The sequence below is a fragment of the Oncorhynchus mykiss genome, chromosome 13 (genome assembly GCF_013265735.2).
Source record: "Oncorhynchus mykiss isolate Arlee chromosome 13, USDA_OmykA_1.1, whole genome shotgun sequence".
Classification (NCBI taxonomy): domain Eukaryota; kingdom Metazoa; phylum Chordata; class Actinopteri; order Salmoniformes; family Salmonidae; genus Oncorhynchus; species Oncorhynchus mykiss.
Window position 1 is genome coordinate 25,619,415 of NC_048577.1, and position 27,276 is coordinate 25,646,690.

Here is a 27,276-nt window from a genome sequence, read left to right on the forward strand (position 1 = left end):
TTTGCGACCTTTTGCCACATTTCACGCTTCAAACATAAAGATATAAAACTGTATTTTTTTGTGAAGAATCAACAAGAAGTGGGACACAATCATGAAGTGGAACGACATTTATTGGATATTTCAAACTTTTTTAACAAATCAAAAACAGAAAAATTGGGCGTGCAAAATTATTCAGCCCCCTTAAATTAATACTTTGTAGCGCCACCTTTTGCTGCGATTACAGATGTAAGTCGCTTGGGGTATGTCTCTATCAGTTTTGCACATCGAGAGACTGACATTTTTTCCCATTCCTCCTTGCAAAACAGCTCGAGCTCAGTGAGGTTGGATGGAGAGCATTTGTGAACAGCAGTTTTCAGTTCTTTCCACAGATTCTCGATTGGATTCAGGTCTGGACTTTGACTTGGCCATTCTAACACCTGGATATGTTTATTTTTGAACCATTCCATTGTAGATTTTGCTTTATGTTTTGGATCATTGTCTTGTTGGAAGACAAATCTCCGTCCCAGTCTCAGGTCTTTTGCAGACTCCATCAGGTTTTCTTCCAGAATGGTCCTGTATTTGGCTCCATCCATATTCCCATCAATTTTAACCATCTTCCCTGTCCCTGCTGAAGAAAAGCAGGCCCAAACCATGATGCTGCCACCACCATGTTTGACAGTGGGGATGGTGTGTTCAGCTGTGTTGCTTTTACGCCAAACATAACGTTTTGCATTGTTGCCAAAAAGTTCAATTTTGGTTTCATCTGACCAGAGCACCTTCTTCCACATGTTTGGTGTGTCTCTCAGGTTGCTTGTGGCATACTTTAAACAACACTTTTTATGGATATCTTTAAGAAATGGCTTTCTTCTTGCCACTCTTCCATAAAGGCCAAATTTGTGCAATATACGACTGATTGTTGTCCTATGGACAGAGTCTCCCACCTCAGCTGTAGATCTCTGCAGTTCATCCAGAGTGATCATGGGCCTCTTGACTGGATCTCTGATCAGTCTTCTCCTTGTATGAGCTGAAAGTTTAGAGGGACGGCCAGGTCTTGGTAGATTTGCAGTGGTCTGATACTCCTTCCATTTCAATATTATCGCTTGCACAGTGCTCCTTGGGATGTTTAAAGCTTGGGAAATCTTTTTGTATCCAAATCCGGCTTTAAACTTCTTCACAACAGTATCTCGGACCTGCCTGGTGTGTTCCTTGTTCTTCATGATGCTCTCTGCGCTTTTAACGGACCTCTGAGACTATCACAGTGCAGGTTCATTTATACGGAGACTTGATTACACACAGGTGGATTGTATTTATCATCATTAGTCATTTAGGTCAACATTGGATCATTCAGAGATCCTCACTGAACTTCTGGAGAGAGTTTGCTGCACTGAAAGTAAAGGGGCTGAATAATTTTGCACGCCCAATTTTTCAGTTTTTGATTTGTTAAAAAAGTTTGAAATATCCAATAAATGTCGTTCCACTTCATGATTGTGTCCCACTTGTTGTTGATTCTTCACAAAAAAATACAGTTTTATATCTTTATGTTTGAAGCCTGAAATGTGTCAAAAGGTTGCAAAGTTCAAGGGGGCCGAATACTTTCGCAAGGCACTGTATCTACCTACCTCATCCCCATACTGGTATTTATTTATTTATTTTGCTCCTTTGCACCCCAGTATCTCAACTTCTGCCGATCTACCATTCCAGTGTTTAATTGCTTTATTGTAATTACTTCGCCACCATGGCCTATTTATTTTCTTAACTTACCTCATTTGCACTCACTGTATATAGACTTTTTGTTTTCTTTTGTTCTACTGTATTACTGACTGTATGTTTTGTTTATTACGTGTAACTCTGTGTTGTTGTATGTGTCAAATTGCTATCCGTTATCTTGGCCAGGTCGCAGTTGCAAATGAGAACTTGTTCTCAACCCAGCCTACCTGGTTAAATAAACGTAAAATACATTTTTAAAATAAAAAAATAAACAGCGAGTAACAGCAGTGTACAAAACAAATGGGGGGTTTGTCAATGTAATACTCCGGTGGCCATTTGATTAATGGTTCAGGACCTCGGCGTTACTCTGGACCCTGATCTCTCTTTTGAAGAACATATCAAGACCATTTCAAGGACAGCTTTTTTCCATCTACGTAACATTGCAAAAATCAGAAACTTTCTGTCCAAAAATGATGCAGAAAAATTAATCCATGCTTTTGTCACTTCTAGGTTAGACTACTTCAATGCTCTACTTTCCGGCTACCCGGATAAAGCACTAAATAAACTTCAGTTAGTGCTAAATACGGCTGCTAGAATCCTGACTAGAACCAAAAAATGTGATCATATTACTCCAGTGCTAGCCTCTCTACACTGGCTTCCTGTCAAAGCAAGGGCTGATTTCAAGGTTTTACTGCTAACCTACAAAGCATTACATGGGCTTGCTCCTACCTATCTCTCTGATTTGGTCCTGCCGTACATACCTACACGTACGCTACGGTCACAAGACGCAGGCCTCCTAATTGTCCCTAGAATTTCTAAGCAAACAGCTGGAGGCAGGGCTTTCTCCTATAGAGCTCAATTTTTATGGAACGGTCTGCCTACCCATGTCAGAGACGCAAACTCGGTCTCAACCTTTAAGTCTCTACTGAAGACTCATCTCTTCAGTGGGTCATATGATTGAGTGTAGTCTGGCCCAGGAGTGGGAGGGTGAACGGAAAGGCCCTGGAGCAACGAACCGCCCTTGCTGTCTCTGCCTGGCCGGTTCCCCTCTTTCCACTGGGATTCTCTGCCTCTAACCCTATTACAGGGGCTGAGTCACTGGCTTTACTGGGGCTCTCTCATGCCATCCCTGGAGGGGGTGCGTCACCTGAGTGGGTTGAGTCACTGATGTGGTCATCCCACCCCCCCCCCCCCCCCCCCTTGGGTTGTGCCGTGGCGGAGGTCTTTGTGGGCTATACTCAGCCTTGTCTCAGGATGGTAAGTTGGTGGTTGGAGATATCCCTCTAGTGGTGTGGGGGCTGTGCTTTGGCAAAGTGGGTGGGGTTATATCCTTCCTGTTTGGCCCTGTCCGGGGGTGTCTCGGAGTGGGCCACAGTGTCTCCTGACCCCTCCTGTCTCAGCCTCCAGTATTTATGCTGCAGTAGTTGTGTCAGTAGTTGTGTCAGTAGTTGTGTCGGGGGGCTAGGGTCAGTTTGTTATATCTGGAGTACTTCTCCTGTCCTATTCGGTGTCCTAAGTGTGCGTTCTCTAATTCTCTCCTTCTCTCTTTCTCTCTCTCGGAGGACCTGAGCCCTAGGACCATGCCCCAGGACTACCTGACATGATGACTCCTTGCTGTCCCCAGTCCACCTGGCTGTGCTGCTGCTCCAGTTTCAACTGTTCTGCCTTATTATTATTCGACCATGCTGGTCATTTATGAACATTTGAACATCTTGGCCATGTTCTGTTATAATCTCCACCCGGCACAGCCAGAAGAGGACTGGCCACCCCACATAGCCTGGTTCCTCTCTAGGTTTCTTCCTGGGTTTTGGCCTTTCTAGGGAGTTTTTCCTAGCCACCGTGCTTCTACGCCTGCATTGCTTGCTGTTTGGGGTTTTAGGCTGGGTTTCTGTACAGCACTTTGAGATATCAGCTGATGTAAGAAGGGCTATATAAATAAATTTGATTTGATTTGATTAATAGGGTTTGAGGCAGAGAATCCCAGTGGAGAGAGGGGAACCGGCCAGGCAGAAACAGCAAGGGCGGTTCGTTGCTCCAGTGCCTTTCCGTTCACCTTCACATTCCTGGGCCAGACTAGACTCAATCATAGGACCTACTGAAGAGATGAGTCTTCAATAAAGACTTAAAGGTTGAGACCAAGTCTGCATCTCTCACATGGGTAGGCAGACCATTCCTGCCTCCAGCTGTTTGCTTGGAAATTCTAGGGACAGTTAGGAGGCCTGCGTCTTGTGACCGTAGCGAACGTGTAGGTATGGACGGCAGGACCAAATCGGAAAGATAGGTAGGAGCAAGTCAATGTAATGCTTTGTAGGTTAGTAGTAAAACCTTAATCAGTCCTTGCCTTAACAGGAAGCCAGTGTAGAGACGCTAGCACTGGAATAATATGATCACATTTTGGGGTTCTAGTCAAGATGTGTTTAGCACTAACTGAAATGTATTTAGTGCCTTATCTGGGTAGCTGGAAAGTAGAGCATTGCAGTAGTCTAACCTAGAAGTGTCAAAATCATGGATTAATCTTTCTGCGTCATTTTTGGACAGAAAGTTTCTGATTTTTGCAATATTACGTAGATGGAAAAAAGCTGTCCTTGAAACAGTCTTGATATGTTCGCCAAAAGAGAGATCAGTGTCCAGAGTAACGGCGAAGTCCTTTACAGTTTCATTTGAGACGACTGTACAACCATCAAGATTAATTGTCAGATTCAACAGAAGATCTCTTTGTTTCTTGGGACCTAGAACAAGCATCTCTGTTTTGTCCGAGTTTAAAAGTATTACGTTTACAGCCATCCACTTCCTTATGTCTGAAACACAGGCTTCCAGCGAGGCCAATTTTGGGGCTTCACCATGTTTCATTGAAATGTACAGCTGTGTGTCATCCACAAAGCAGTGAAAGTTAACATTATGTTTTCGATTGACATCACCAAGAGATAAAATATATAGTGAAAACAATAGTGGTCCTAAAACGGAACCTTGAGGAACACCAAAATGTACAGTTGATTTGTCAGAGGACAAACCATCCACAGAGACAAACCGATGTCTTTCTGACAGAAAAGATCTAAACCAGGCCAGAACTTGTCCGTGTAGACCAATTTGGGTTTCCAATCTCTCCAAAAGAATGTGGTGATCGATGGTATCAAAAGCATCACTAAGATCTAGGAGCACGAGGACAGATGCAGAGCCTCGGTCTGATGCCATTAAAAGGTAATTTACCACCTACACAAGTGCAGTCTCAGTGCTATGATGGGGTCTAAAACCAAAGCAGGAAGTACCAGTGACTTGCTCAATACGGAAGTGGTCAGATGACGCAGATGCTAAGCTAAAGGACTGTTTTGCTAGCACAGACTGGAATAGGTTCCGGGATGCATCCGATGGCATGGAGGAGTATACCACATCAGTTGCCGGCTCATCAATAGGTGCATTAATGACGTTGTCCCCCACATTGACCGTACATGCCCCAACCAGAAACCATGGATTACAGACAACATCCTCACTGAGCTAAAAGGTAGAGCTGCCACTTTTAAGGAGCGGGACTCTAACCCGGATGCTTATAAGAAATCCTGCTATGTCCTCGGACAAACCATAAAACAGGCAAAGTGTAAATACAGGCCTAAGATTGAATCCTATTACACTGGCTCCAACACTTGTCGGATGTGGCAGGGCTTGCAAACTACTATGGACAAAGGGAAGCCCAGCAGAGAGCTGCCCAATGACAACCAGACAAGCTAAATTACTTCTATACGCGCTTAGAGGAAAGCAACACTGAAGCATGCGTGAGAGCACCAGCTGTTCAGGACGACTGTGTGATCATGCTCGCCATAGTCAATGTGAGTAAGTCCTTTAAACAGGTCAACATTCACAAGGCTACAGGGCCAGACGGATTACCAGGACTTGTACTCCGAGCATGTGCTGATCAACAGGCAAGTGTCTCCACTGACATTTTCAACCTCTCCTTGGCCGAGTCTGTAATACCAACATGTTTCAAGCAGACCACCATAGTCCCTGTGCTCAAGAATACCAAGGTAACCTGCCTAAATTACTACAGACTCACGTCTGTAGCTATGAAGGGCTTTGAAAGGCTGGTCATGGCTCACATCAACACCATCAATCCCATAAACCTTAGACCCACCCAAATTTGCATACCGCCCATACAGATCTACAGATTACACAATCTCTATTGCACTCAACACTGCCCATTCCCACATGGACAAAAGGAACACCTACGCCCCTCAAACTTTTTTTACGCTGCTGCTACACGCTGTTTATCTATTATCTATGCATAATCACTTTACCCCAACCTACATGTACATATTACCTCAATTAACCTGTGGCCCCGCACATTGAATCAGTGGTACCCCCTGTATATAGCCTCATTATTGTTATTTTTGCTCTTATTTTTTATAAATTCTTATTTAATAAAAAAAAACTAAACTCTTATTTTCCTTAACTGTATTGTTGGTTAAGGACTTGTAAGTAAGCATTTCACGTTAAGGTCTACATCTGTTGTATTCGGCGCATGCAACAAATAAAATTTGATTCAAGGGCCCTTATAGCAATTGCACTTTGACCCCAGTCAATACATTTTACATATATATATATATATATATATATAACACATTTGTCCGTGAAAGATCCTTCATGGTAATCAGAGAGGAATGAAAATAGTTGTCGACTTTTAAATAGGCTGATACAAAACCTACTTTACCTTGGGAAATGCAGGGTGTCTAATTTTGCCCCGGGGGACGCATTCTTCAGTGAGGTCCGGAGGGTTATATTTCCTAGTCGAAATCGATCCATATTTACTTTCTATTATACCTGACTGTCTAGCTTTCATTTTGGTGATTTTTAGCAAGCTGGACATAGACAAAAAAAAAAACTGTATGAATATAGGTCCATCATTTATACACAGTTTCGATTTGATTTTTTGATTTCTTTCAAAAGTATATTGAGTTCGCCTCCCCCGGTGTAACCTAATGTAGCAAGCATAAAGAGACACCTGAGCGGAGTCCCCACATAGATTGAAAATACTAGCTTTGAAATCTGGAAACATCCGCTTTCTTCCGGCCTCGCGGAAAGTGCACAGAGTGCTATGCATAAACAAAGACACACATACACACCTAACCACCCACAAACCTCATCTCCCTTAAAGTGAGACTGGGGAAATAAAAGCATATTTTGCTGAGAAACCAAGAAGAGAGGAATTGGTTGGCTATTCGTTGGCCAGGAGTCAGCTGAGAGACCACAGTGGTGGAGTGTGTCCAAAACGGTACCTTGTTCCCTATAAAGCACACTACTTAAGTAGACCGAGGCAATAAAAACTTGAGTGCACTAAATAAGGAATATGGTGCCATTTGGGACATAGCTTGAGAGTTGGGAACGATGATCTCTGAATTTTTGCATCCCAAAATAATAAAAACAGGGGAGGCGAGGCCGCAATCCCAAAAAGACGACTAAACTCCCACATCCTCTGATTATACCTCAAATAATCACTAGATCATGAAGACTTTCACTACTTATCAGACTCCGTTTTACATGAGAAGTAGGCTATCCTTCTCCTCCCAATGACAAAGTTTGTGTAATTTGTATAATTGCAATAAACTTGGTGGTTCGAGCCCTGAATGCCGATTGGCTGACAGCCGTGGTATATGAAACCGTATACCACGGGTATGACAAAACATTTTTATAATAGTAATAAAGGCACCTCGGGGGTTTTTGGTATATGGCCAATGGCTGTATCCAGGCACTCCGCGTTGCTCATATGAACAGCCCTCAGCCGTGGTATATTGGCAATATACCACACCCCTTTGTGCCTAAAACACACAAATGCTCCTTTCCCGTTTTTTCAAACCCAGCATAATAAGTAGGGAGAAATCAAGTTGAATATAAATGAAATATCTCAAAGTCAGGGTCAAGTCAAACGGGAGGAAAAATATTGCTTGTTTTTTCCATTTGGAACAATTCCTCTATAAATGCATTTGCAAGTGTCTCATTCTGTTTATTTAGGTGAAAGACAGGCTTGTTCCCACGCATGTTAGGGAGGTGTACAGGCCTTTTAAACTCTCTCACGTTTCTGCCGAGACTGTTAGTGCATGTGTGAGAGAGGACAGGGATAGTCGAGGCTCAAAGGCTCGTCATTGTTCAACACTCAACAGCAAAAATGCGGCAAATCCGCCATGTCGTCTAGTCTACACCCGCCAACTTACGCCACCAGGCAGACCATTTGCCCCAGAAAGCAATGGAAAACAAAGACTAAGCTGTTTTTGTACAAAATATTTTAATAAATATTACTTTCCAAAACAAAACAAAGACTTGCCAGGAACAACCTCCCCCCAAAAATACTTTAATTCTCAAGTTCTTAACACACTAAAGTGAAATGTACACATACTTTCTTAGATCATGATTTTCAGGGCAAACAAAAAATAAATAAAAATGTTTACAGCCTTGTGGTCTCCGTCCAATCCAGAAAGGCTATGTGTCACATGACAGTTTTACAGTGTTCTTATTGGATCTCCTCGCTTCAAGTATCTCAATGGTCGAGTTAGTTTTGCATGGCCCGGTGACCCGAATTTGCTCATTGAAGACCATTCCATTGGTCCTTAAGTGAAATCTCCACCCACCTGGGGCATCGGGTCATGCAAAACGAATTCCACCATTTATTAGAGTTCATTACCATATATGCAAAGTAATCACATACACCGAAAGTATTTTTTTTTATACAAAGGATCTAAGGACATTTTTTCCTGTTCTTGACACTTGTTATGCTGTACATTCAAACATCAGGCTACAAAAAAAAAAAAAAAAATAATCCCTTAAAAGTATTTAATTGGCAAGCAATGTGTCTGCCACATTGCGTTGTTTCAAATGGCCCTCCATGTTATTTTATCCTTTCCCCTGCCATTCCATTTCCATTTAAGAACTTACAAAATAGTCCTGGCAAATATACCATAGAAATGGTTTCAAACAGACATTGTACAAAAACATTTTTTTTTTGTGTGGACAAAAAATGGCCATCTAATTGTTCAAAAATAAACTATTATTTCAAGAACACTTTTGGCATTTATGAAACAAAGTGAGGTTCAAAAGTATTTGGACAGTGAAACATTGTTGTTTTGGTTCTGTACTCCAGCACTTTGGATTTGAAATGATTCAATGACTGAGGTTAAAGTGAAGACTGTCAGCTTTAATTTGTGGGTATTTTAATTGATTCATGTGGATGCTACCATGATTACAGAAAAACAGGAATAATTATGTGTGAGAAAGTTGAGGCATATCACACCACAAAATATGCTTTGCTCACGTTATTGGTAAGGGTGAGAGGTTAGCATGTTCTTGGTATAATCTGTGTGCTTCCAACTTTCTCACTCATCATTCACAATTATATGTAATCATGGTAGCATCCACATTAATGTAGAAGTGTTCAGAAATATTCTATTCATATTTACAATTAGTGACTCAAATGACATTAATATTTAGTTAATTTAGCAGACGCTCTTAAATCAGAGCGACTTACAGTAGTGAGTGCATACATTTTGTACTGGTTCATACTACACTACCCCCCCCCCCCTCCCCTCCTGTGGGAATCAAAACCACAACCCTGGCGTTGCAAGCGCCATACACATGGGACATTATTTACCATTCAATTGGGCAGAAAATAATCTGAAACAACAAACAGAAACTGCATCCAACAAGTTTGTAGAGTCACAAGCTTGATGTAGTCATTGCATGCCAGGAATATGGGACTAAATACTAAACTTAAACACACATCAGTGAATTTGTCCAAATGCTTTTGGTTCCTTGAAATGGGTAGACCATGTAGAAAAAGTTCATTTAAAAAAAATAAAAAAAAAATTCACACGATATGGATGAAAATACCCTCAAAGTTAAGTTGACCGTCTGCACTTTAACCTCAGTCATTGTATAATTTAAAATCCTAATTACTGTAGTACAGAGCCAAAACAAACAAATTGTCAATGTCTGTATATATTGAAACAATATTTTCAAAAATAAGGAAGTTGTAAGCTTACAAAGCTGTCAAACCTTCAAATCTAAATACATATAAATAAAAGGAATGATATTAAGGCTCTTGATTATTAAGTTAATAAATCAAATATACACAATGATTAATAAAAAAAATATTTACAGATCTATACATCATTCTACATTGACACAAATTCTTCATATCGGCAGCAACTGCTGACAGACTCAACCTGCCCCAAACAAAAATAAATAATAATGTTTTGATAGTTGCTGTGGTATGGTGCTGCGGAAGCGCGTACAAATACAAAACCAGTTAGAGGCTAAACCCACATTAATATTAAATTGTACACTTCGTATGACTAGCGGGTAAAAGCCTGTAAAAAGCCTTCGACAGCAGCTTATCGAACAACGTAGAGATGTTCTTACACGTACATCGAAATTTCCATTTACAGAAGTGCCGCCTCGAAGTTAACTGTTTTTAAAAAAAAAACGCAAACGCAGCACCCGGAAATCCAGCCAAACCACAGCCAACCGTTATTGCCAGTGTGAGCCAGCTTGTCGAAACATAAATTAAACACATGGAAATTTGTCTTCTTTGTGAAGGGTAAATCACAACTTTTTGATTCAAAAATATGACAACAGCATCAACAACTTTGGAGCGCCCCTCAGCTGACCTTCCAACGATGAGAAACCAGTTGAAGTGGTCGGGCCAAGGTCGCCAAGCTGTGCGCTATACAATGAATTCCATTCGGTTTAAGCTCTGCGCCGACTCTAAGTCTCTGTTGTCCTGTTTGTTAATCCAGTTGGGGTGTTTGCCGGCCGTGCGGAGCGGCTGTGGGCTCCGCTCCTCCCGGTCCACTAACGTATATGGCGTATGCCTTGGGAACCTAGCCTTCTGAAACCTCTTCTCAGACTCCTCGTCATCCGAATGGTGGCTACCCACGTCGGAGTTGTTTGTTCTAATTTTGGCGTTGATAAGAGAGTTCTTGTCCTCATAGTGATAGTGGTGGTGGTTGGGGTGTTCTTTAACTGGGGGTAGGCCGTTGGTCAGACCGTGTTTATCGATGGGGTTCTTGATCTGGTTGAGCTGCTCGCGCACGTTGTTGACTGCGTTGTTGGTGTCTTCGGCTGTCGTCGCTGGGGACGACGACTGGGTGTTGACACCCGTGTGGGTGCTGGGCTTTCGGCGCCGCTTGAGGCACCAGATAAAAGCAGAGACCACAGCCAGGAGCCAGATGACGATGACTACGGTCACCAGCAGGGGGACCAGGTAGTCTGCTGGAAGGAGAAAGGGAGGGAAGGCGTTAGTTATCGAAGACTAGAACAAAGGAGGGAGACTCCGATATCGAAAACTATAGTTTAAGCAGGAAGTTGACAGCAGCAGAAATATGATCTACTCCCTCTTCCAATTAAAACATTTGAACTTTCAAACCTAGGTACATAAAACCATCCCACTACTAGTGAAGGTCCTTGCAGAAAAAAAATGGCTGCCTGTGCGCTCACCATTGGGGTTGTGGCTCTGCCTCCTCTGGACGCGGACCTCGATGACGGCTGTGGTGATAGTGCTGTTGCCGTTTCGCTTGCTGACCAGGTCTATGAACTTGTCCGTGATTTCCTTGATAGGGGCCTTGCCTCTTCTGGGGTCCTCCGTCGACTAAAAAAAAAAAAAGAACTAATAGAGTTAAGTCTTCGTACAAGAAATGTGTAACTTCCATATATCACATTTGAAAGAATATTGCGAGAAACAGGACAAATGAATCCTTATGCGAATGTAGTTATTCTTAGGATAAGCTGTTTGCTAAATGACTAATGTATGTTTCAAAATGGTAATTTGCTTATTCTTGACAATCATGGAATTGAGGGCTACATTTTTGCCAAGCGGTACTTACGATGGCTACATGGATCTCGTTGTTGGCTGTGGCCGATGGCTCGCATGTCATGGACACCGAGTACTCTGACGAGAGGTTCCTCACCACATACAGACTCCTTAGCTCGCTGCAGATGTTCTCAACAGTCAAGCCCTGCCACACACACAGAGGTCAAAAGGTTAAATGTATAAGTTCACAAGTATTAAAGTATCGGCATCACAGTTAATCAAAAACTGCAAACTGCTCCTAGTCTTACAAAGGAATATGAAATGCTGCCAAACTGGATGTGACAATGGTTTTGCCATTGGTTAAATTGACTTCCTAGTTTAAGTTTGAACAAATGGTTTTTATGATGTGGCTTGCACCAACTCACCTGTGGCATGGTGTCCTTGTTGAAGGTGAAGGTGACATTGGCACAGTTGCTCTCGGGGTGGCACTTTGCGTGGGGCTTGGGACTGTGGGAGGCCGACCAGCACTCGCCCTGGCTGGGGCATGGCTTGACAAAACAGCACTCGTCCCGGACGGGCACACACATCTGACCGACCGGGCACTCGCCACCGCTGTGGCTTTTACTGTGGACCCGGCAGGATTTGGGACCGCACCAGATCTGGAGGGGGACAGGAATGTGGTCAGTGGTGGTGATAATTTGTGGTCATTCAATGCATAGCTAGCTCACATCCCTATGGGGATTGAATACAGTACAAACAAAACAAAAAAAGCCAGCTTGTCGTAAAACCTGTGGTTTCGTACCATTGTACAGGTGACCTTCCCATTGTGGCACTGGCAGGTGTTGCAATCGTCGTCCCATTTGGTCCCGTCCACGGCCACCAGACCACTGACAACACAGGGTCTCCCAGCAACTGCAAAGCAGGAGGTGGCGATTTTAGTCTCGTCAAGATTGAACCTTAACATTTGCTATAGAGGCCCAAAATCCTAGATGTACTGTGTTTTATTCAGGTTGACTGTTTACGCCAACAGTGACTCTTGTTAAGACTTAGGTTCTTGTGATGTTAATAAAGATATTGTACCGTACACTTATACATTGTTAATCTGATTCGGTAAACACCACCTAAAGAGCTACAGCACAAGGAACAAAAATTCAGACTAAAAGTTTCCAACTAAAATTACAGTCCATTGTCATGGCAAAATCCAACAGGGATAATTACACTGCTGCTCATGATGGAAAATGTATTTATTGAAGCCAGTATGAGCCGCCAAAGGAACACATGGAGGGGTATAGGCCTTACCTTCTTGGCATCTGGGGCCGGCCCTCCCTGGTGGACACAGGCAGCGGTAGCCGTTGATCTCATCTACGCAGGTGGAGCCGAACGCACAAGGCGACGACTGGCACTCGTTGATGTCTGAGGGGACCAGATTGGCAACTGTTAGGGTACTACTCCATTTCTGTCACTTCATCAATCTATATGCATCAGTCCATCTAGCCTACTGACTAACAGACAGTGACTACAAGTCAGACTTCCAAATGAAACACGATACGTCTTGGAACCATTTTCCTTAGACTGATATTTTTCCCAGAGCCACAGACCAAACTGTGCTAATTACAAAGTAGTATAACATCGTAACAAAAAATACCATTTGAAGATCAAATACTTTCAAACTCTACCCTAGTTTCATTCCTAGTTAACAGTTGGACTAACTCTGGGTGGTCAAGTTATCATTGGGAATGAGTGCAGGTGATCAACTTCTCCATCTGAGCTCTCCTTAACTGGATCAAAGGGTTAACCGCAGCGTGAACTTTTCAAGCCATCGCATAAGACTCATCCTCCATTGTGTTGTCCTACAAGCACCACCAAATCCAAAAGACAAACCTGATTCAGCCCCGACTTAACTGACGTTTGTCACAGCTTAAGAATAGTAAGTGGGGTGGGGGGAGAGGAACGCAAATGGTTAACACTCACTAATCCTGCAGTCTGGTCCTGCGAATCCTGCGGCACACTCACACCGGTACCAGTTATCTCCGTCCACACAGGTTCCACTGTTATAGCTGCAGGGAAAAGGATAGAGACAGAGGTCAGGGGGTCATAGCTCTTAACCAATAAGAATTTACTAAACGGGTTGGAAATGTAATTCCATGTTTTAGGAAGTATCTAAATAAGCATCACTCAAGAATTCCCTCTGCATTAAATGATTTCACCATAAAAACAGTTTAACAGATACATTTATATTATTCTTAAAAATGCCATTGGGTCGAAGAGGAAGTGGATCAAGGTACAATGTCTGATTGTGAAGGCTTGAGCAAACAGGGTTACGTGAGTTGTTTGTGGCTCTTTGTTGACGACGAGTGTATGTGTGTTATCAGCAACAGGACATTCCTGAGGGCAGATATGTTTACTGGGTCTAACTTGGCTTGGGATTGACTTACCAAGGGTGGGGATTGCAGTCGTTGGAATCTGTAAAATGAGAAATATAAGAAAATTGTGTTAGACACAGTAGAGGTTGACTGATTAAAATCGGGCCAATTAATTAGGGACGATTTCAAGTTCATATAACAAAATCGGTAATCTGCCTTTTTGGACGATTACATTGCAATCCACGAGGAGAATGGGTGGCAGGCTGACCACCTGTTACAGAAGTACAGCATCAAAAGGACCTTGTGGCTGCAAGGAGCCAAGGTAAGTTGCTCGCTAGCTTTAAACTTACCTTAGAAAAAAAAGCAATCAAGCTTCACATAATCACCAGTTAACTACACATGGATGATATTACTAGGTTAACTAACTTGTTTTGCGGTGCCTGTTAAATCATCGAATCACAGCCTACTTCAACTTTCCCAAACAGGTGATGATGTAACGAAAGTGCTTTCGCAGAAAAAGCACAATCGTTGCACTAATGTACCTAACCATAAACATCAATGCCTTTCTTAAAATCAATACACAAGTATATTAGGTTTTTACCTGTATATGTAGTTAAGAATTTAATGTTAGCAGGCAATATTAACTAGGGAAATTGTGTCACTTCTCTTGCGTTCAGTGCAAGCAGAGTCAGGGTATATGCAGGAGTTTGGGCTTGCTGGCTCGTTGCGAACTGTGTAACGACCGTCATTAATTTGCCAGAATTTTACATAATTATAACATTGAAGGTTGTGCAATGTAACAGCAATATTTAGACTTAGGGTACCACGCATTCGATTAAATATGGAACGGTTCCGTATTTCACTGAAAGAATAAACATTTTGTTTTCGAAATTAGAATTTCCGGGTTTGACCATATTAATGACCAAAGGCTCGTATTTGTGTGTTTATTATCATTAAGTCTATGATTTGATAGAGTAGTCTGAGCGGTGGTAGGCAGCAGCAGGCTTGTAAGCAATAATTCAAACAGCGCTTTACTGTGTTTGCCAGTGTAACAGTATAACTTTAGACGGTCCCCTCGCCCATACCCGGGCGCGAACCAGGGACCCTCTTCACACATCGACAACAGTCACCCACGAAGCATCGTTACCCATCGCTCCACAAAAGCCACAGCCCTTGCAGAGCAAGGGGAACCACTACTTCAAGGTCTCAGAGCAAGTGATGTCACCGATTGAAATGCTATTTAGGGCGCACCACCGCTAACTAGGTAGCTATTTCACATCTGTTACACCAGCAGCTCTTAGCAATGCTTGAGACACAGAACTGTTTATGACTTCAAGCCTATCAACAACTCCCGAGATAAGGCTGACAATACTAAAGTGCCTATAAGAACATCCAATAGTCAAAGGTATAAGGTACAAATGGTATAGAGAGAAATATTATATGACTAACTACAACCTAAAACCTCTCAACTGGGAATATTGAAGACTCATGTTAAAAGGAACCACCAGCTTTCATGTTCTCATGTTCTGAGCAAGGAACTTAAAATGTTGGCTTTTTTACATGGTACATATTGCACTTTCACTTCACTGTTTTTGCATTACTTAAACCAAATTGAAAATGTTTCATTATTTATGTATTATATTAAATTCAAATAAGTGTTCATTGTTCATTCAGTATTGTTGCAGTTGTAATTGTCATTACAAATATATAAACTGCTCAAAAAAATAAAAGGGAACACACACCACAATGTAACTCCAAGTCAATCACACTTCTGTGAAATCAAACTGTCCACTTAGGAAGCAACACTGATTGACAATACATTTCACATGCTGTTGTGCAAATGGAATAGACAACAGGTGGAAATTATAGGCAATTAGCAAGACACCCCCAATAAAGGAGTGGTTCTGCAGGTGGTGTCCAAAGACCACTTCTCAGTTCCTATGCTTTCTGGCTGATGTTTTGGTCACTTTTGAATGCTGGCGGTGCTTTCACTCTAGTGGTAGCATGAGACGGAGTCTACAACCCACACAAGTGGCTCAGGTAGTGCAGCTCATCCAGGATGGCACATCAATGCGAGCTGTGGCAAGAAGGTTTGCTGTGTCTGCCAGCGTAGTGTCCAGAGCATGGAGGCACTACCAGGAGACAGGCCAGTACATCAGGAGACGTGGAGGAGGCCGTAGGAGGGCAACAACCCAGCAGCAGGACCGCTACCGCCGCCTTTGTGCAAGGAGGAGCAGGAGGAACACTGCCAGATCCCTGCAAAATGACCTCCAGCAGGCCACAAATGTGCATGCTCAAACGGTCAGAAACAGACTCCATGAGGGTGGTATGAGGGCCCGACGTCCACAGGTGGGGGTTGTGTTTACAGCCCAACACCGTGCAGGACGTTTGGCATTTGCCAGAGAACACCAAGATTGGCAAATTCGCCACTGGCGCCCTGTGCTCTTTACAGATGAAAGCAGGTTTACACTGAGCACATGTGACAGATGTGACAGTCTGGAGACGCCGTGGAGAACGTTCTGCTGCCTGCAACATCCTCCAGCATGAGGATGGCGGTGGGTCAGTCATGGTGTGGGGTGGCATTTCTTTGGGGGGCCGCACAGCCCTCCATGTGCTCGCCAGAGGTAGCCTGACTGCCATTAGGTACCGAGATGAGATCCTCAGACCCCTTGTGAGACCATATGCTGGTGCGGTTGGCCCTGGGTTCCTCCTAATGCAAGACAATGCTAGACCTCATGTGGCTGGAGTGTGTCAGCAGTTCCTGCAAGAGGAAGGCATTGATGCTATGGACTGGCCCGCCCGTTCCCCAGACCTGAATCCAATTGAGCACATCATGTCTCGCTGACTTATGCACCACAGACTGTCCAGGAGTTGGCGGATGCTTTAGTCCAGGTCTGGGAGGATATCCCTCAGGAGACCATCCGCCACCTCATCAGGAGCATGCCCAGGCGTTGTAGGGAGGTCATACAGGCACGTGGAGGCCACACACACTACCGAGCCTCATTTTGACTTGTTTTAAGGACATTACATCAAAGTTGGATCAGCCTGTAGTGTGGTTTTCCACTTTAATTTTGAGTGTGACTCCAAATCCAGACCTCCATAGTTTGATCAATTTGATTTCCACTGATAATTTGTGTGATTTTGTTGTCAGCACATTCAACTATGTTAAGAAAAAAGTATTTAATAAGAATATTTCATTCATTCAGATCTAGGATATGTTATTTTAGTGTTCCCTTGATTTTTTTGAGCAGTTATATATATATAATTTAAAAAATAAAAATTGTCCGATTAACCGACATCGTCTTTTTTTAGTCCTCCAATAATCAGTATTGAAAATGATAATCGCCCGACCTCTAACACAGTGAATGTTTGAATATTAACTCAAGATGAGTGTGTGGCTAGCTGAGGCCACATACCATTAATCAAAGAAATAAAAAAGTATATAAAACGTTTCTTATTGTTAAGATTTAGCTAAATACATTCTTTACATAATGGACGAAGGCCAAACTGTACTCATCTACTATGGCAGATTAATATTCAGTTGCACTACATTTTACACCAAGTTGTTATGAACAACTAATAGTGCAAAAAAAACGACAATTCTCTACTAAAGATGTATTATCTACCCCAGTCACTGGGACAAGGGAGGACACACTCTGGGATCACTCACTTTGGTTGCAGGTCAGGCCCTCCCAGCCCTCTTTGCAGACACAGGTGAAAGAGTCTCCACTGACCACACAGGTGCCTCCGTTCTCACAAGGGCTAGGCAGACAGCTGCTGTTCTTAGCTGGAGAAGCAAACACAACCTTTAGCCAACATGCTAGCGAGCTGGAAAATGCTACAGAGCTAGCTGCAATAACTTAGCACTGCTGGCTATGCTACATACCTATATTACAGGTGGAACCATCCCATCCGGCGGCACACATGCATTTGAAGGTGTCCCCTTCATCGTAGCACGTTCCGCCATTGTTGCATGTCGCCTCGTCACACTGGCTCTCCCCTGGAAGCAAAAAAGACTACATGTTAGCAACTGTTCATAGTCAATGTCAGGAAACCATTAGGCCCTAACACATACAGGTTTAATTTATGCACAAACACACCCTTTCGAACACGTACAAGCATGCACACATGCTTACATCACAACATACGGCCGTCCCAGGGCGGAAAAATAAAAATTTTTAAAAAAGTGCGCGATACTGTAGTAAAGGGGGGCTTACTTGAGTGACATGTCTTGCCCTTCCATCCGTTCTTACACTCACAGTAGAAGTCATTCACCAGGTCCCGGCACGTGCCGCGGTTACGACAGGGGTTGGTGTTGCAGTCGTCAATGTCTGAGGAGACAAGACAGAGGCAAACATGAAATGCCAAAACTAAAAAAAAAACTGCCTGTTCGGCTTTCACGGAGAAAGAAAAACATGCCGAGATTTTTCTGCCATTTTAATCCTTGCCGGGCTGCCTAAACGCTGTTTTTTTTCAGGTCGCATAAGTCAAATTTTCAGAATGGAAAAACACTAAGTGTAAAATTCAATGACAACATCTGGTTTTCAAGTATGTATAAAAGATAAATGGACCTATATATATTTTTTCCATAACGTTATTTTTGTTAGTTCTCAAATCACCAAAATAAAAGCTAGACAGTCAGGGAGAATAAAACATTATTTTGGGAATTAACTCAGCAGTATTTATTTTGTTATTATGTTTGAGCAAAAGAGCACCGCATGATCCATGGCAAAAATGCATAGAATTGCAGGAAACTAGCTTTAAAACAAACATTTTCTCTCAACTGTATGGCAAAAATGTTATAATTCCAAGAAATTAGCTTTAAAACTGCAAAAAAAAGAATCTCAGCTCCATGGAGAAATGTGTAGAATTGCAGAAAATTGGCTTAAATTCTAAAATGCCTCTACAATTTTCTCTAAAATGTAGCTGCGCCGACAGCTGACATCGCTCATTGCCACCCCCAACACCTAATCCTTTTTTTTTTTTTTTTTAAACAGAAAAGTTACAACATGGGCCTAATGATCATCCATATATCCCCAGTCACTTGAAGGCTTGAAACAAGCGGGATTATTTGGTAGCACTTTGTGTGTTGCCTATGCATTAGGAATGCAATATGGAAGTGTTATGTTTAGCCTACCAGACGTTATAATGCGGATAAACAAGTCTTCAATATTAAGAAGCAAGACAGATGAAGTCAATGCACTCTTCCACCTGCATGTAATGCATAAGCACATGTATAGACTTGTGTACCACTGTATGAATACCTTTGTAATAATACAAACAAAAAGAACCGTGAGCTTTTACGAACACTTGTACCACGTTGTGGGGTGATTGTAGGCAACTTGTATATAAAACTTCAATAACAATGTATTATCCACCGGTGGGTCAAAGAAAGTGAAATCCATTTATTCATATAAACAAATACGACTACATAACAGCGCGGCGAGAGGAAAATTAAAAACTTACTGTTGTCGCAGTTGGGTCCCTCCCAACCCTCGGCACAGATGCACTGGTACAGGCTGACTTTGTCAATACACGTTCCCCCGTTCTGACACGGGCCGCTTTCACAGTCATTTATATCTGAGAGCGTGTGAAAGAAAGGGGGGGGGAAACATGAGCAAAAGACTGAGGAATATGCACAATAATCAAGCCACGCCGTCAAGGCGTGCACCATGAAATCCCTTCAAGGACTTATTTAGCATTGCCGTTTTTTTTAATACAGTTTCTTAGAACACATGAACGATTCACATTGTTTCCACATTACACATCCAACGGAGGCCTTGCCGTTTCCCTAGTGCTCCATTTATTTTAGCCGTCGTCTCCGGTCAAGTAACCTCCCACCAAAAACCCTCATTCCCAAAACTCCCTCTTCTGTCACCCAAAACCACAACAGAGAGCTTGGTGTTGGGTGTGTGAGTGCGTGGGAGAGACAAGGCCAGGCAAGAACAGGCAGACTTCCTGGCTTAAGAAAATGAGAGTTAGGGGTGGGGAGGCATGGAACCCCCCCTCATTTAACAACTTCCCCACCCCTTGACAGGCTAGCGAAGGCTGGACAGGGTCATTAATCAAGGACTGTGTCTGAGAGACAGAATAGGCCTCGCCTGGGGCCTCCAGTCCTCCATTAGAGCTGATAACCCAGTGACTTTCAGGGCCAGGTCTAGCCCGCCTGACCTCTCTGGGCTAGGGAGCTAAAATGGCCATCCATCAAACAGGGAGCTAATAATTATCGTCAAGGGGGGGGGGGGGGGGGGTCACCACTCTCCCCTGAAAGAAGTGTTGGTGAGAACAAAGTCACCACGCTTTGAACACAAGGGTGGGTGGGTGAGTGAGTGAGTGAGAGAGAGAGAGAGAGATCTTGTCAAGCGCCAGGAACAATCGTTATAACGGGGAGGGAGATTCTTGTGGTGTACTTGTGGTCGGAACGAAGCAGGGTTTTTAAAGAAGATCCGCTTCTCAAGAAGGGCCCATCCTGTCCTCTACCACCCCTGCAATACCATTCTCCATCCATGCTCTGCCCTATCCACCTCATAATTCTGCCACATTTTCTCTTCTATCCATGCCTCCATCACACCCCGACATTGATCCCTTAATTCACACATTAGCCATCCACCATCTAGCCATCCTCCAGTCAGCCATTCATCCACCGTTTTTCACCCATTGGAACTGTGGGAGTCACTTACTCTCATGGCAGTATGTCCCAGTGAAGCCCTCCTGGCACTCGCAGCTGAACTGGCCCCCAGCCTGGCTCCGGCAGCGCCCGTGGGGCCCGCACACATTGGACGAAATCAGACGCATGCCCCCAGGGGTGCTGTTGGATGCCACGGCAACCGTGCAGCTGTCAATCACTGAGGGAGAGAGGGTGAGGTCAGGACAGTGTGCATATATGTTGATATGTATTGCACAGAGCTTTGGGTGCTAAAGCTTCTAATAAATAAATATTCAACACATGCCAAAGTCCTCCTAACTTCTTCAATCTGTGAGAGAAAATGAAGGGGGGTCTATTGTGTTTTTAGCAGGAAGAACACACACAGAGCACTTCAGTTTGCCAGATTTTTCTGGGGCGTTTGAGACAAACACAGTCTAGAAGGGAGGAGAGGAAAAATTTAAGAAGCAGAGGCATTTTGTCAGAAGGAGAAATGGGCGGGGGGGAGGGGTTCTTAAAAGGGAGTGTCCTGTCAAAAAAACGTAGTCTGGCAGCAGTAGCGGCTCGAAAACATGAAACCAAATCTTAACTCTTCCCATGGTAACGAGGCCCTGGGGGACCGGCGGAGAACGGGTTTGTGCCGTGCCGGCTTGCTCACCTTAGGTCTTCACACACTGGTGTGACACACAACCAGCACAATGGCCTCAAGTTAGCGGATTAGATTACAGGCTCTGCAGGTTAAAAAGCCCCCCCTCTCAGATTTACAGTAAAAAAAAGCAAAGGGAGATGAGTGACCTAAATTTGTTTGGGTTAGCCTTCATTAGTATTAGCCACTGAAAAACAACAGACTTTTACAGCAATGTAAAAACTGCACAAGGCTGATCCAAAAAAGCAAATAGGAACCTTTGCAGGGTGTGGTACGACAGTGGTCCTTCAAATGGGAACAGTTCTTGCCCTCATAGTCTTCGGGACATTTGCAGAAGTAGTCGGTAGCCAGGTTGAAACACTGGGCCCCGTTTTGACATGGGCTCGGCATGCAGTAGTCGATATCCAGCTGAGAAGGCAAGAACAAAAACAGAGAATGGTTTAGACACAAGCCATGTAAAGTAAGACGTGCCATTTGACCTTTCCCATAATAACCCATTGTAGACTTCACCACAGAAACCTGCTAAAGACCCATAAACAAACGCTTAGCGGTGGGGGAGTTGGAGGAGGCGGGAAAAGAGAAGACAGACTTAGCCCAGACGGAAGGTTCACAAGCGCGACAAAGCTCCGGTTTTGAGTTGCAAAGAGAAACGATTGCAGAGAGAAACACAGGTGCAATTACAGTGGGGTGGATGGAAAGGTGGCACAAAAAAAATATATAATATTGAAGAGGATATCAATGAAAACAGATCATGGTGAGAAGATTCATGCAGGAGAGGGGGAGGTAGTCAAGGAAAGTTGGCCCTAACCACCAACCTAGGATCTCCAATCCTAACCTTAACCATTAAAAGGTATGGGAAAATACAGTATCTGACTGTGGATCAGTGGTTTGAGGTGACTGCAACTTACTCTGGATTTATTCAAGATAAGTTGGCCCTAACCACAGATCTAGGATCAGCTTATGCTACCTCCAATCCTAACCATAAACCATTACCAGGATGCAGCAATATCTGCTCCTGGATCAGTGTTATGGTTTGAGGTGACTTGAACCAAATCTGGGTAGGCTTCTGGGCACAGTGAGGGGGTGTGGTGCCAATCTCTGCTCACCTGACAGAAGTTGCCAGAGAAACCGGGCAGGCACAGGCACTGGAAGCCGTTGACGTCGTCCTTGCAACGGCCGCCGTTCAGGCACGGGCCACTGGCACACTCATTTACATCCTTCTCGCAGTGCTCACCGCCGAAGCCCGACGGACAAACACAGCGGTACCCGTTCACCATGTCCTAGGGAGGGGAAGAAAACAGAGAAAGGAGAAGAAAAAAAAGTGAGTGTGAGGTACAGAACGGTAAGGAAAACAAGCCATTGTGAAAGGGTTGGAAAATAATTAAGACATTTCCTTTTCCTGGCAGGGGACGACAATGTTTATGGTAATCTGATCTATTGTAGTCATGAAGACCTTTCCGCCTATTCCCTCCCTCCCATTCTGCCCTCCTCCACAAGCATTCATGTCTTTCTGCCCCACTCTTTGTTAGCATTGCCCGAGCAACTCATGTCTGTGTTCTGAAAGCATGTCTCAGCAGTTTGCCATTTTTTAAACCTGCCATAAAGGGAAAAAAGGGGGAGAAAGAGGGGAAGGGGAGAGAAAGAGGGGAAGGGGAGAGAAAGCAGCCAAAAACAACTCCAATATGCCAGGAAGTATCCGAAATATGTCAATCGACCAGGACCGGTACATTCCAGAAAAATAAGAACACATTGTCCCAAATGGCACCCTATTCCTCATGATAGGGTTCTGGTCAAAAGTAGTGCACTATATAGGGAATAGGATGCCTTTTGGGAGAAACCCAATAAACCTACCTTGCAGGTTCCCCCATTTTGACACTGGTCCCGGCAGTCATTAATATCTGCGGAAACAATTTGTAACAATCAAATAAACATGAATAAACGTATACAATTTGAGCTCCACCGAGGAGAGGCCTTGATAAGGCTCTCTTGTCAAGATTTCCCACAAGCTTTCCTCAAGATAAGCCTTGTTTGAGAATAGGTGGTAAAAAAAAAAAAAAAAGGGTGCGATTCATGCGGGGCCTCGGTGTGATGGGGCTTCACGCGATTGTTTGAGCGCCCATGTTATTTGGACGTTACCGTCTGTGCAAGCAGACAATGACTCGAGATAAAAACGTGCATTATTATTATTATTATTATTAATTATTATTTGTATTTGTTTTTTTTCCTGGCGTCCAATTTCAGACAGACCACTCCAGAACTATTAGTCCAGGACCAAAAAACAACAAAAAACACTGAGCCAGCCTCAGTCCTAACCGTCAGTCACAAACTCACTTCCAAAACTGGCCCTAGAACAGTTGTTTAAAGTTGCTACTGGCACTTGACGTAACATTGCTTCATTTTAGAACAGGGGTGTGCAACTTTAGACTCTGGAGATTGAATGGCAGGGTGAGCAGGCTTTTGTTCTACCCCGGCACGAACACACTTCAACTAATCAGGCGTTCAATTGCCAACCATGATTAGTTGAATTACCCATGTTAGTGCTGGGCTGGAACAAAAGCCTGTTTCCCCTGCTGCTCCCTGGAACCAGACTTGCCCACCTCTGCATTAGAACAAGCCTTTTCATTGAGAGAGAGAGAGAAAAAAAATAAAAAATAAACTCACTGGTGTCGCAGTTCTGGCCCATCCAACCAGGGAGGCACTCGCAGAAGTACCCTCCAATCAGGTTCCGGCAGGAGTTGGCATTCAGGCAGGGGTCGCCTTCGCACTCATTGGCGTCTGAAACCCACAAAACATTTAATTCCTTCATTCCTCTTACAGGGCATTCGGCATGCAACTGCGAAGTGTCGGCAGCCATAGGAATAGAATCGTTTCCCCCGTCACCCACCCATTGACTTGGGGATGCCTATTCTAGGAATTATATTTCTATGGTCTTTTCTGGTGGTCTGCATTCAAACCGCATCAGAGCCGGTCCCCATGGTGAAAGGCAATTGGGGACAAACAAACACAAAATGTGCCAGGTGGGGTGAAGGATTGTGGATCAAGGCAGCAGTGAAGACACCCATCCTCTCACTCCTCATTCTAAGCACTTTAAAAACACACGGTCATTCCTCAAAAGATGATCCCCCGGCTTAGGAAACCCCACATTATCTCTGCCCCCAGAGGAATCCCAAAAGCAGCCATGGAATGGAATGCCGAAGGAACTTTCCCCATCCTGGCACGCCGTCTCTAAATCTTCACACTAGAGCGCCACCAAAAGACAAGGGTGGTATGATGAATTTGCACTTAGAAGCTTAACTAATGTCAGTTTGGAGATTTCCCCCCCTAATGGTTAAGGTTCAGATTTGGAGAGTGTAAGCTGGTCCTAGATCTGTGTCCTAAGGAAATCCTCTAATTGTAGCAAGGTGGTTAGAAGTTGCCCTCAACCACAGATCTAGGAAACTAACTTCAACCATTAGTGAGAGAAGAGATATTTGATCCTGTATCAGTGGGCCAAATAAAGTATATAATCTACCAACTCCGTAGTGGGATAGAGATCAATACTCTCTCTATGGTAGTAGGATATATAGGTGGTAGTGGGATAGAGATCAATACTCTCTCTATGGTAGTAGGATATATAGGTGGTAGTGGGATAGAGATCAATACTCTCTCTATGGTAGTAGGATATATAGGTGGTAGTGGGCATAGAGATCAATACTCTCTCTATGGTAGTAGGATATATAGGTGGTAGTGGGATAGAGATCAATACTCTCTCTATGGTAGTAGGATATATAGGTGGTAGTGGGATAGAGATCAATACTCTCTATGGTAGTAGGATATATAGGTGGTAGTGGGCATAGAGATCAATACTCTCTCTATGGTAGTAGGATATATAGGTGATAGTGGGCATAGAGATCAATACTCTCTCTATGGTAGTAGGATATATAGGTGGTAGTGGGATAGAGATCAATACTCTCTATGGTAGTAGGATATATAGGTGGTAGTGGGATAGAGATCAATACTCTCTATGGTAGTAGGATATATAGGTGGTAGTGGGATAGAGATCAATACTCTCTATGGTAGTAGGATATATAGGTGGTAGTGGGATAGAGATCAATACTCTCTATGGTAGTAGGATATATAGGTGGTAGTGGGCATAGAGATCAATACTCTCTCTATGGTAGTAGGATATATAGGTGGTAGTGGGATAGAGATCAATACTCTCTATGGTAGTAGGATATATAGGTGGTAGTGGGCATAGAGATCAATACTCTCTCTATGGTAGTAGGATATATAGGTGGTAGTGGGCATAGAGATCAATACTCTCTCTATGGTAGTAGGATATATAGGTGGTAGTGGGATAGAGATCAATACTCTCTATGGTAGTAGGATATATAGGTGGTAGTGGGCATAGAGATCAATACTCTCTCTATGGTAGTAGGATATATAGGTGGTAGTGGGCATAGAGATCAATACTCTCTCTATGGTAGTAGGATATATAGGTGATAGTGGGATAGAGATCAATACTCTCTCTATGGTAGTAGGATATATAGGTGGTAGTGGGATAGAGATCAATACTCTCTCTATGGTAGTAGGATATATAGGTGATAGTGGGCATAGAGATCAATACTCTCTCTATGGTAGTAGGATATATAGGTGGTAGTGGGATAGAGATCAATACTCTCTCTATGGTAGTAGGATATATAGGTGGTAGTGGGATAGAGATCAATACTCTCTCTATGGTAGTAGGATATATAGGTGGTAGTGGGCATAGAGATCAATACTCTCTCTATGGTAGTAGGATATATAGGTGGTAGTGGGATAGAGATCAATACTCTCTCTATGGTAGTAGGATATATAGGTGGTAGTGGGCATAGAGATCAATACTCTCTCTATGGTAGTAGGATATATAGGTGGTAGTGGGCATAGAGATCAATACTCTCTCTATGGTAGTAGGATATATAGGTGGTAGTGGCATAGAGATCAATACTCTCTATGGTAGTAGGATATATAGGTGGTAGTGGCATAGAGATCAATACTCTCTCTATGGTAGTAGGATATATAGGTGGTAGTGGGCATAGAGATCAATACTCTCTCTATGGTAGTAGGATATATAGGTGGTAGTGGGCATAGAGATCAATACTCTCTCTATGGTAGTAGGATATATAGGTGGTAGTGGGCATAGAGATCAATACTCTCTATGGTAGTAGGATATATAGGTGGTAGTGGGCATAGAGATCAATACTCTCTATGGTAGTAGGATATATAGGTGGTAGTGGGCATAGAGATCAATACTCTCTCTATGGTAGTAGGATATATAGGTGGTAGTGGGCATAGAGATCAATACTCTCTATGGTAGTAGGATATATAGGTGGTAGTGGGCATAGAGATCAATACTCTCTCTATGGTAGTAGGATATATAGGTGGTAGTGGGATAGAGATCAATACTCTCTCTATGGTAGTAGGATATATAGGTGGTAGTGGGATAGAGATCAATACTCTCTATGGTAGTAGGATATATAGGTGGTAGTGGGCATAGAGATCAATACTCTCTCTATGGTAGTAGGATATATAGGTGGTAGTGGGCATAGAGATCAATACTCTCTCTATGGTAGTAGGATATATAGGTGGTAGTGGGATAGAGATCAATACTCTCTCTATGGTAGTAGGATATATAGGTGGTAGTGGGATAGAGATCAATACTCTCTCTATGGTAGTAGGATATATAGGTGGTAGTGGGATAGAGATCAATACTCTCTCTATGGTAGTAGGATATATAGGTGGTAGTGGGATAGAGATCAATACTCTCTCTATGGTAGTAGGATATATAGGTGGTAGTGGGATAGAGATCAATACTCTCTATGGTAGTAGGATATATAGGTGGTAGTGGGCATAGAGATCAATACTCTCTCTATGGTAGTAGGATATATAGGTGGTAGTGGGCATAGAGATCAATACTCTCTCTATGGTAGTAGGATATATAGGTGGTAGTGGGATAGAGATCAATACTCTCTCTATGGTAGTAGGATATATAGGTGGTAGTGGGATAGAGAAGGACTAGGTTGTTGTTGTGAGATAGAAGGTAGAGGTTTGTAGGATATAAGAGTACAATTGTTTCTGTGATAGAGGAGATGTAGGTAGAGGAGTTGCATGGGGATTGTGGGATATAGGAGGT

General features: G+C 43.3%; 1 protein-coding gene across 3 annotated transcripts in view; it reads right to left on the reverse strand.

Moving 5' to 3' along the window:
• Positions 1–9,349: 9,349 nt before the first annotated feature.
• Positions 9,350–27,276, reverse strand: part of LOC110486059 (protein jagged-1b) — a 34,320-nt gene continuing 16,393 nt past the window's right edge. For 2 of the 3 annotated variants that reach the window (XM_036942365.1, XM_036942364.1), the window contains exons 10-26: positions 23,787–23,900; positions 22,977–23,023; positions 22,232–22,405; positions 21,383–21,533; positions 20,517–20,681; positions 19,303–19,416; positions 18,054–18,167; positions 17,723–17,836; positions 17,507–17,623; positions 13,909–13,936; positions 13,445–13,530; positions 12,773–12,886; positions 12,276–12,385; positions 11,899–12,132; positions 11,547–11,678; positions 11,161–11,311; positions 9,350–10,935 (exon numbers count right to left, since the gene is read on the reverse strand). In XM_036942365.1, coding sequence (XP_036798260.1) covers positions 10,388–10,935; positions 11,161–11,311; positions 11,547–11,678; positions 11,899–12,132; positions 12,276–12,385; positions 12,773–12,886; positions 13,445–13,530; positions 13,909–13,936; positions 17,507–17,623; positions 17,723–17,836; positions 18,054–18,167; positions 19,303–19,416; positions 20,517–20,681; positions 21,383–21,533; positions 22,232–22,405; positions 22,977–23,023; positions 23,787–23,900 — 2,513 coding nt within the window. In that variant the 3' untranslated portion in view covers positions 9,350–10,387. The remainder of the gene's footprint in view (positions 10,936–11,160; positions 11,312–11,546; positions 11,679–11,898; positions 12,133–12,275; positions 12,386–12,772; positions 12,887–13,444; positions 13,531–13,908; positions 13,937–17,506; positions 17,624–17,722; positions 17,837–18,053; positions 18,168–19,302; positions 19,417–20,516; positions 20,682–21,382; positions 21,534–22,231; positions 22,406–22,976; positions 23,024–23,786; positions 23,901–27,276) is intronic. The other variant, XM_036942366.1, reaches the window with a different exon arrangement.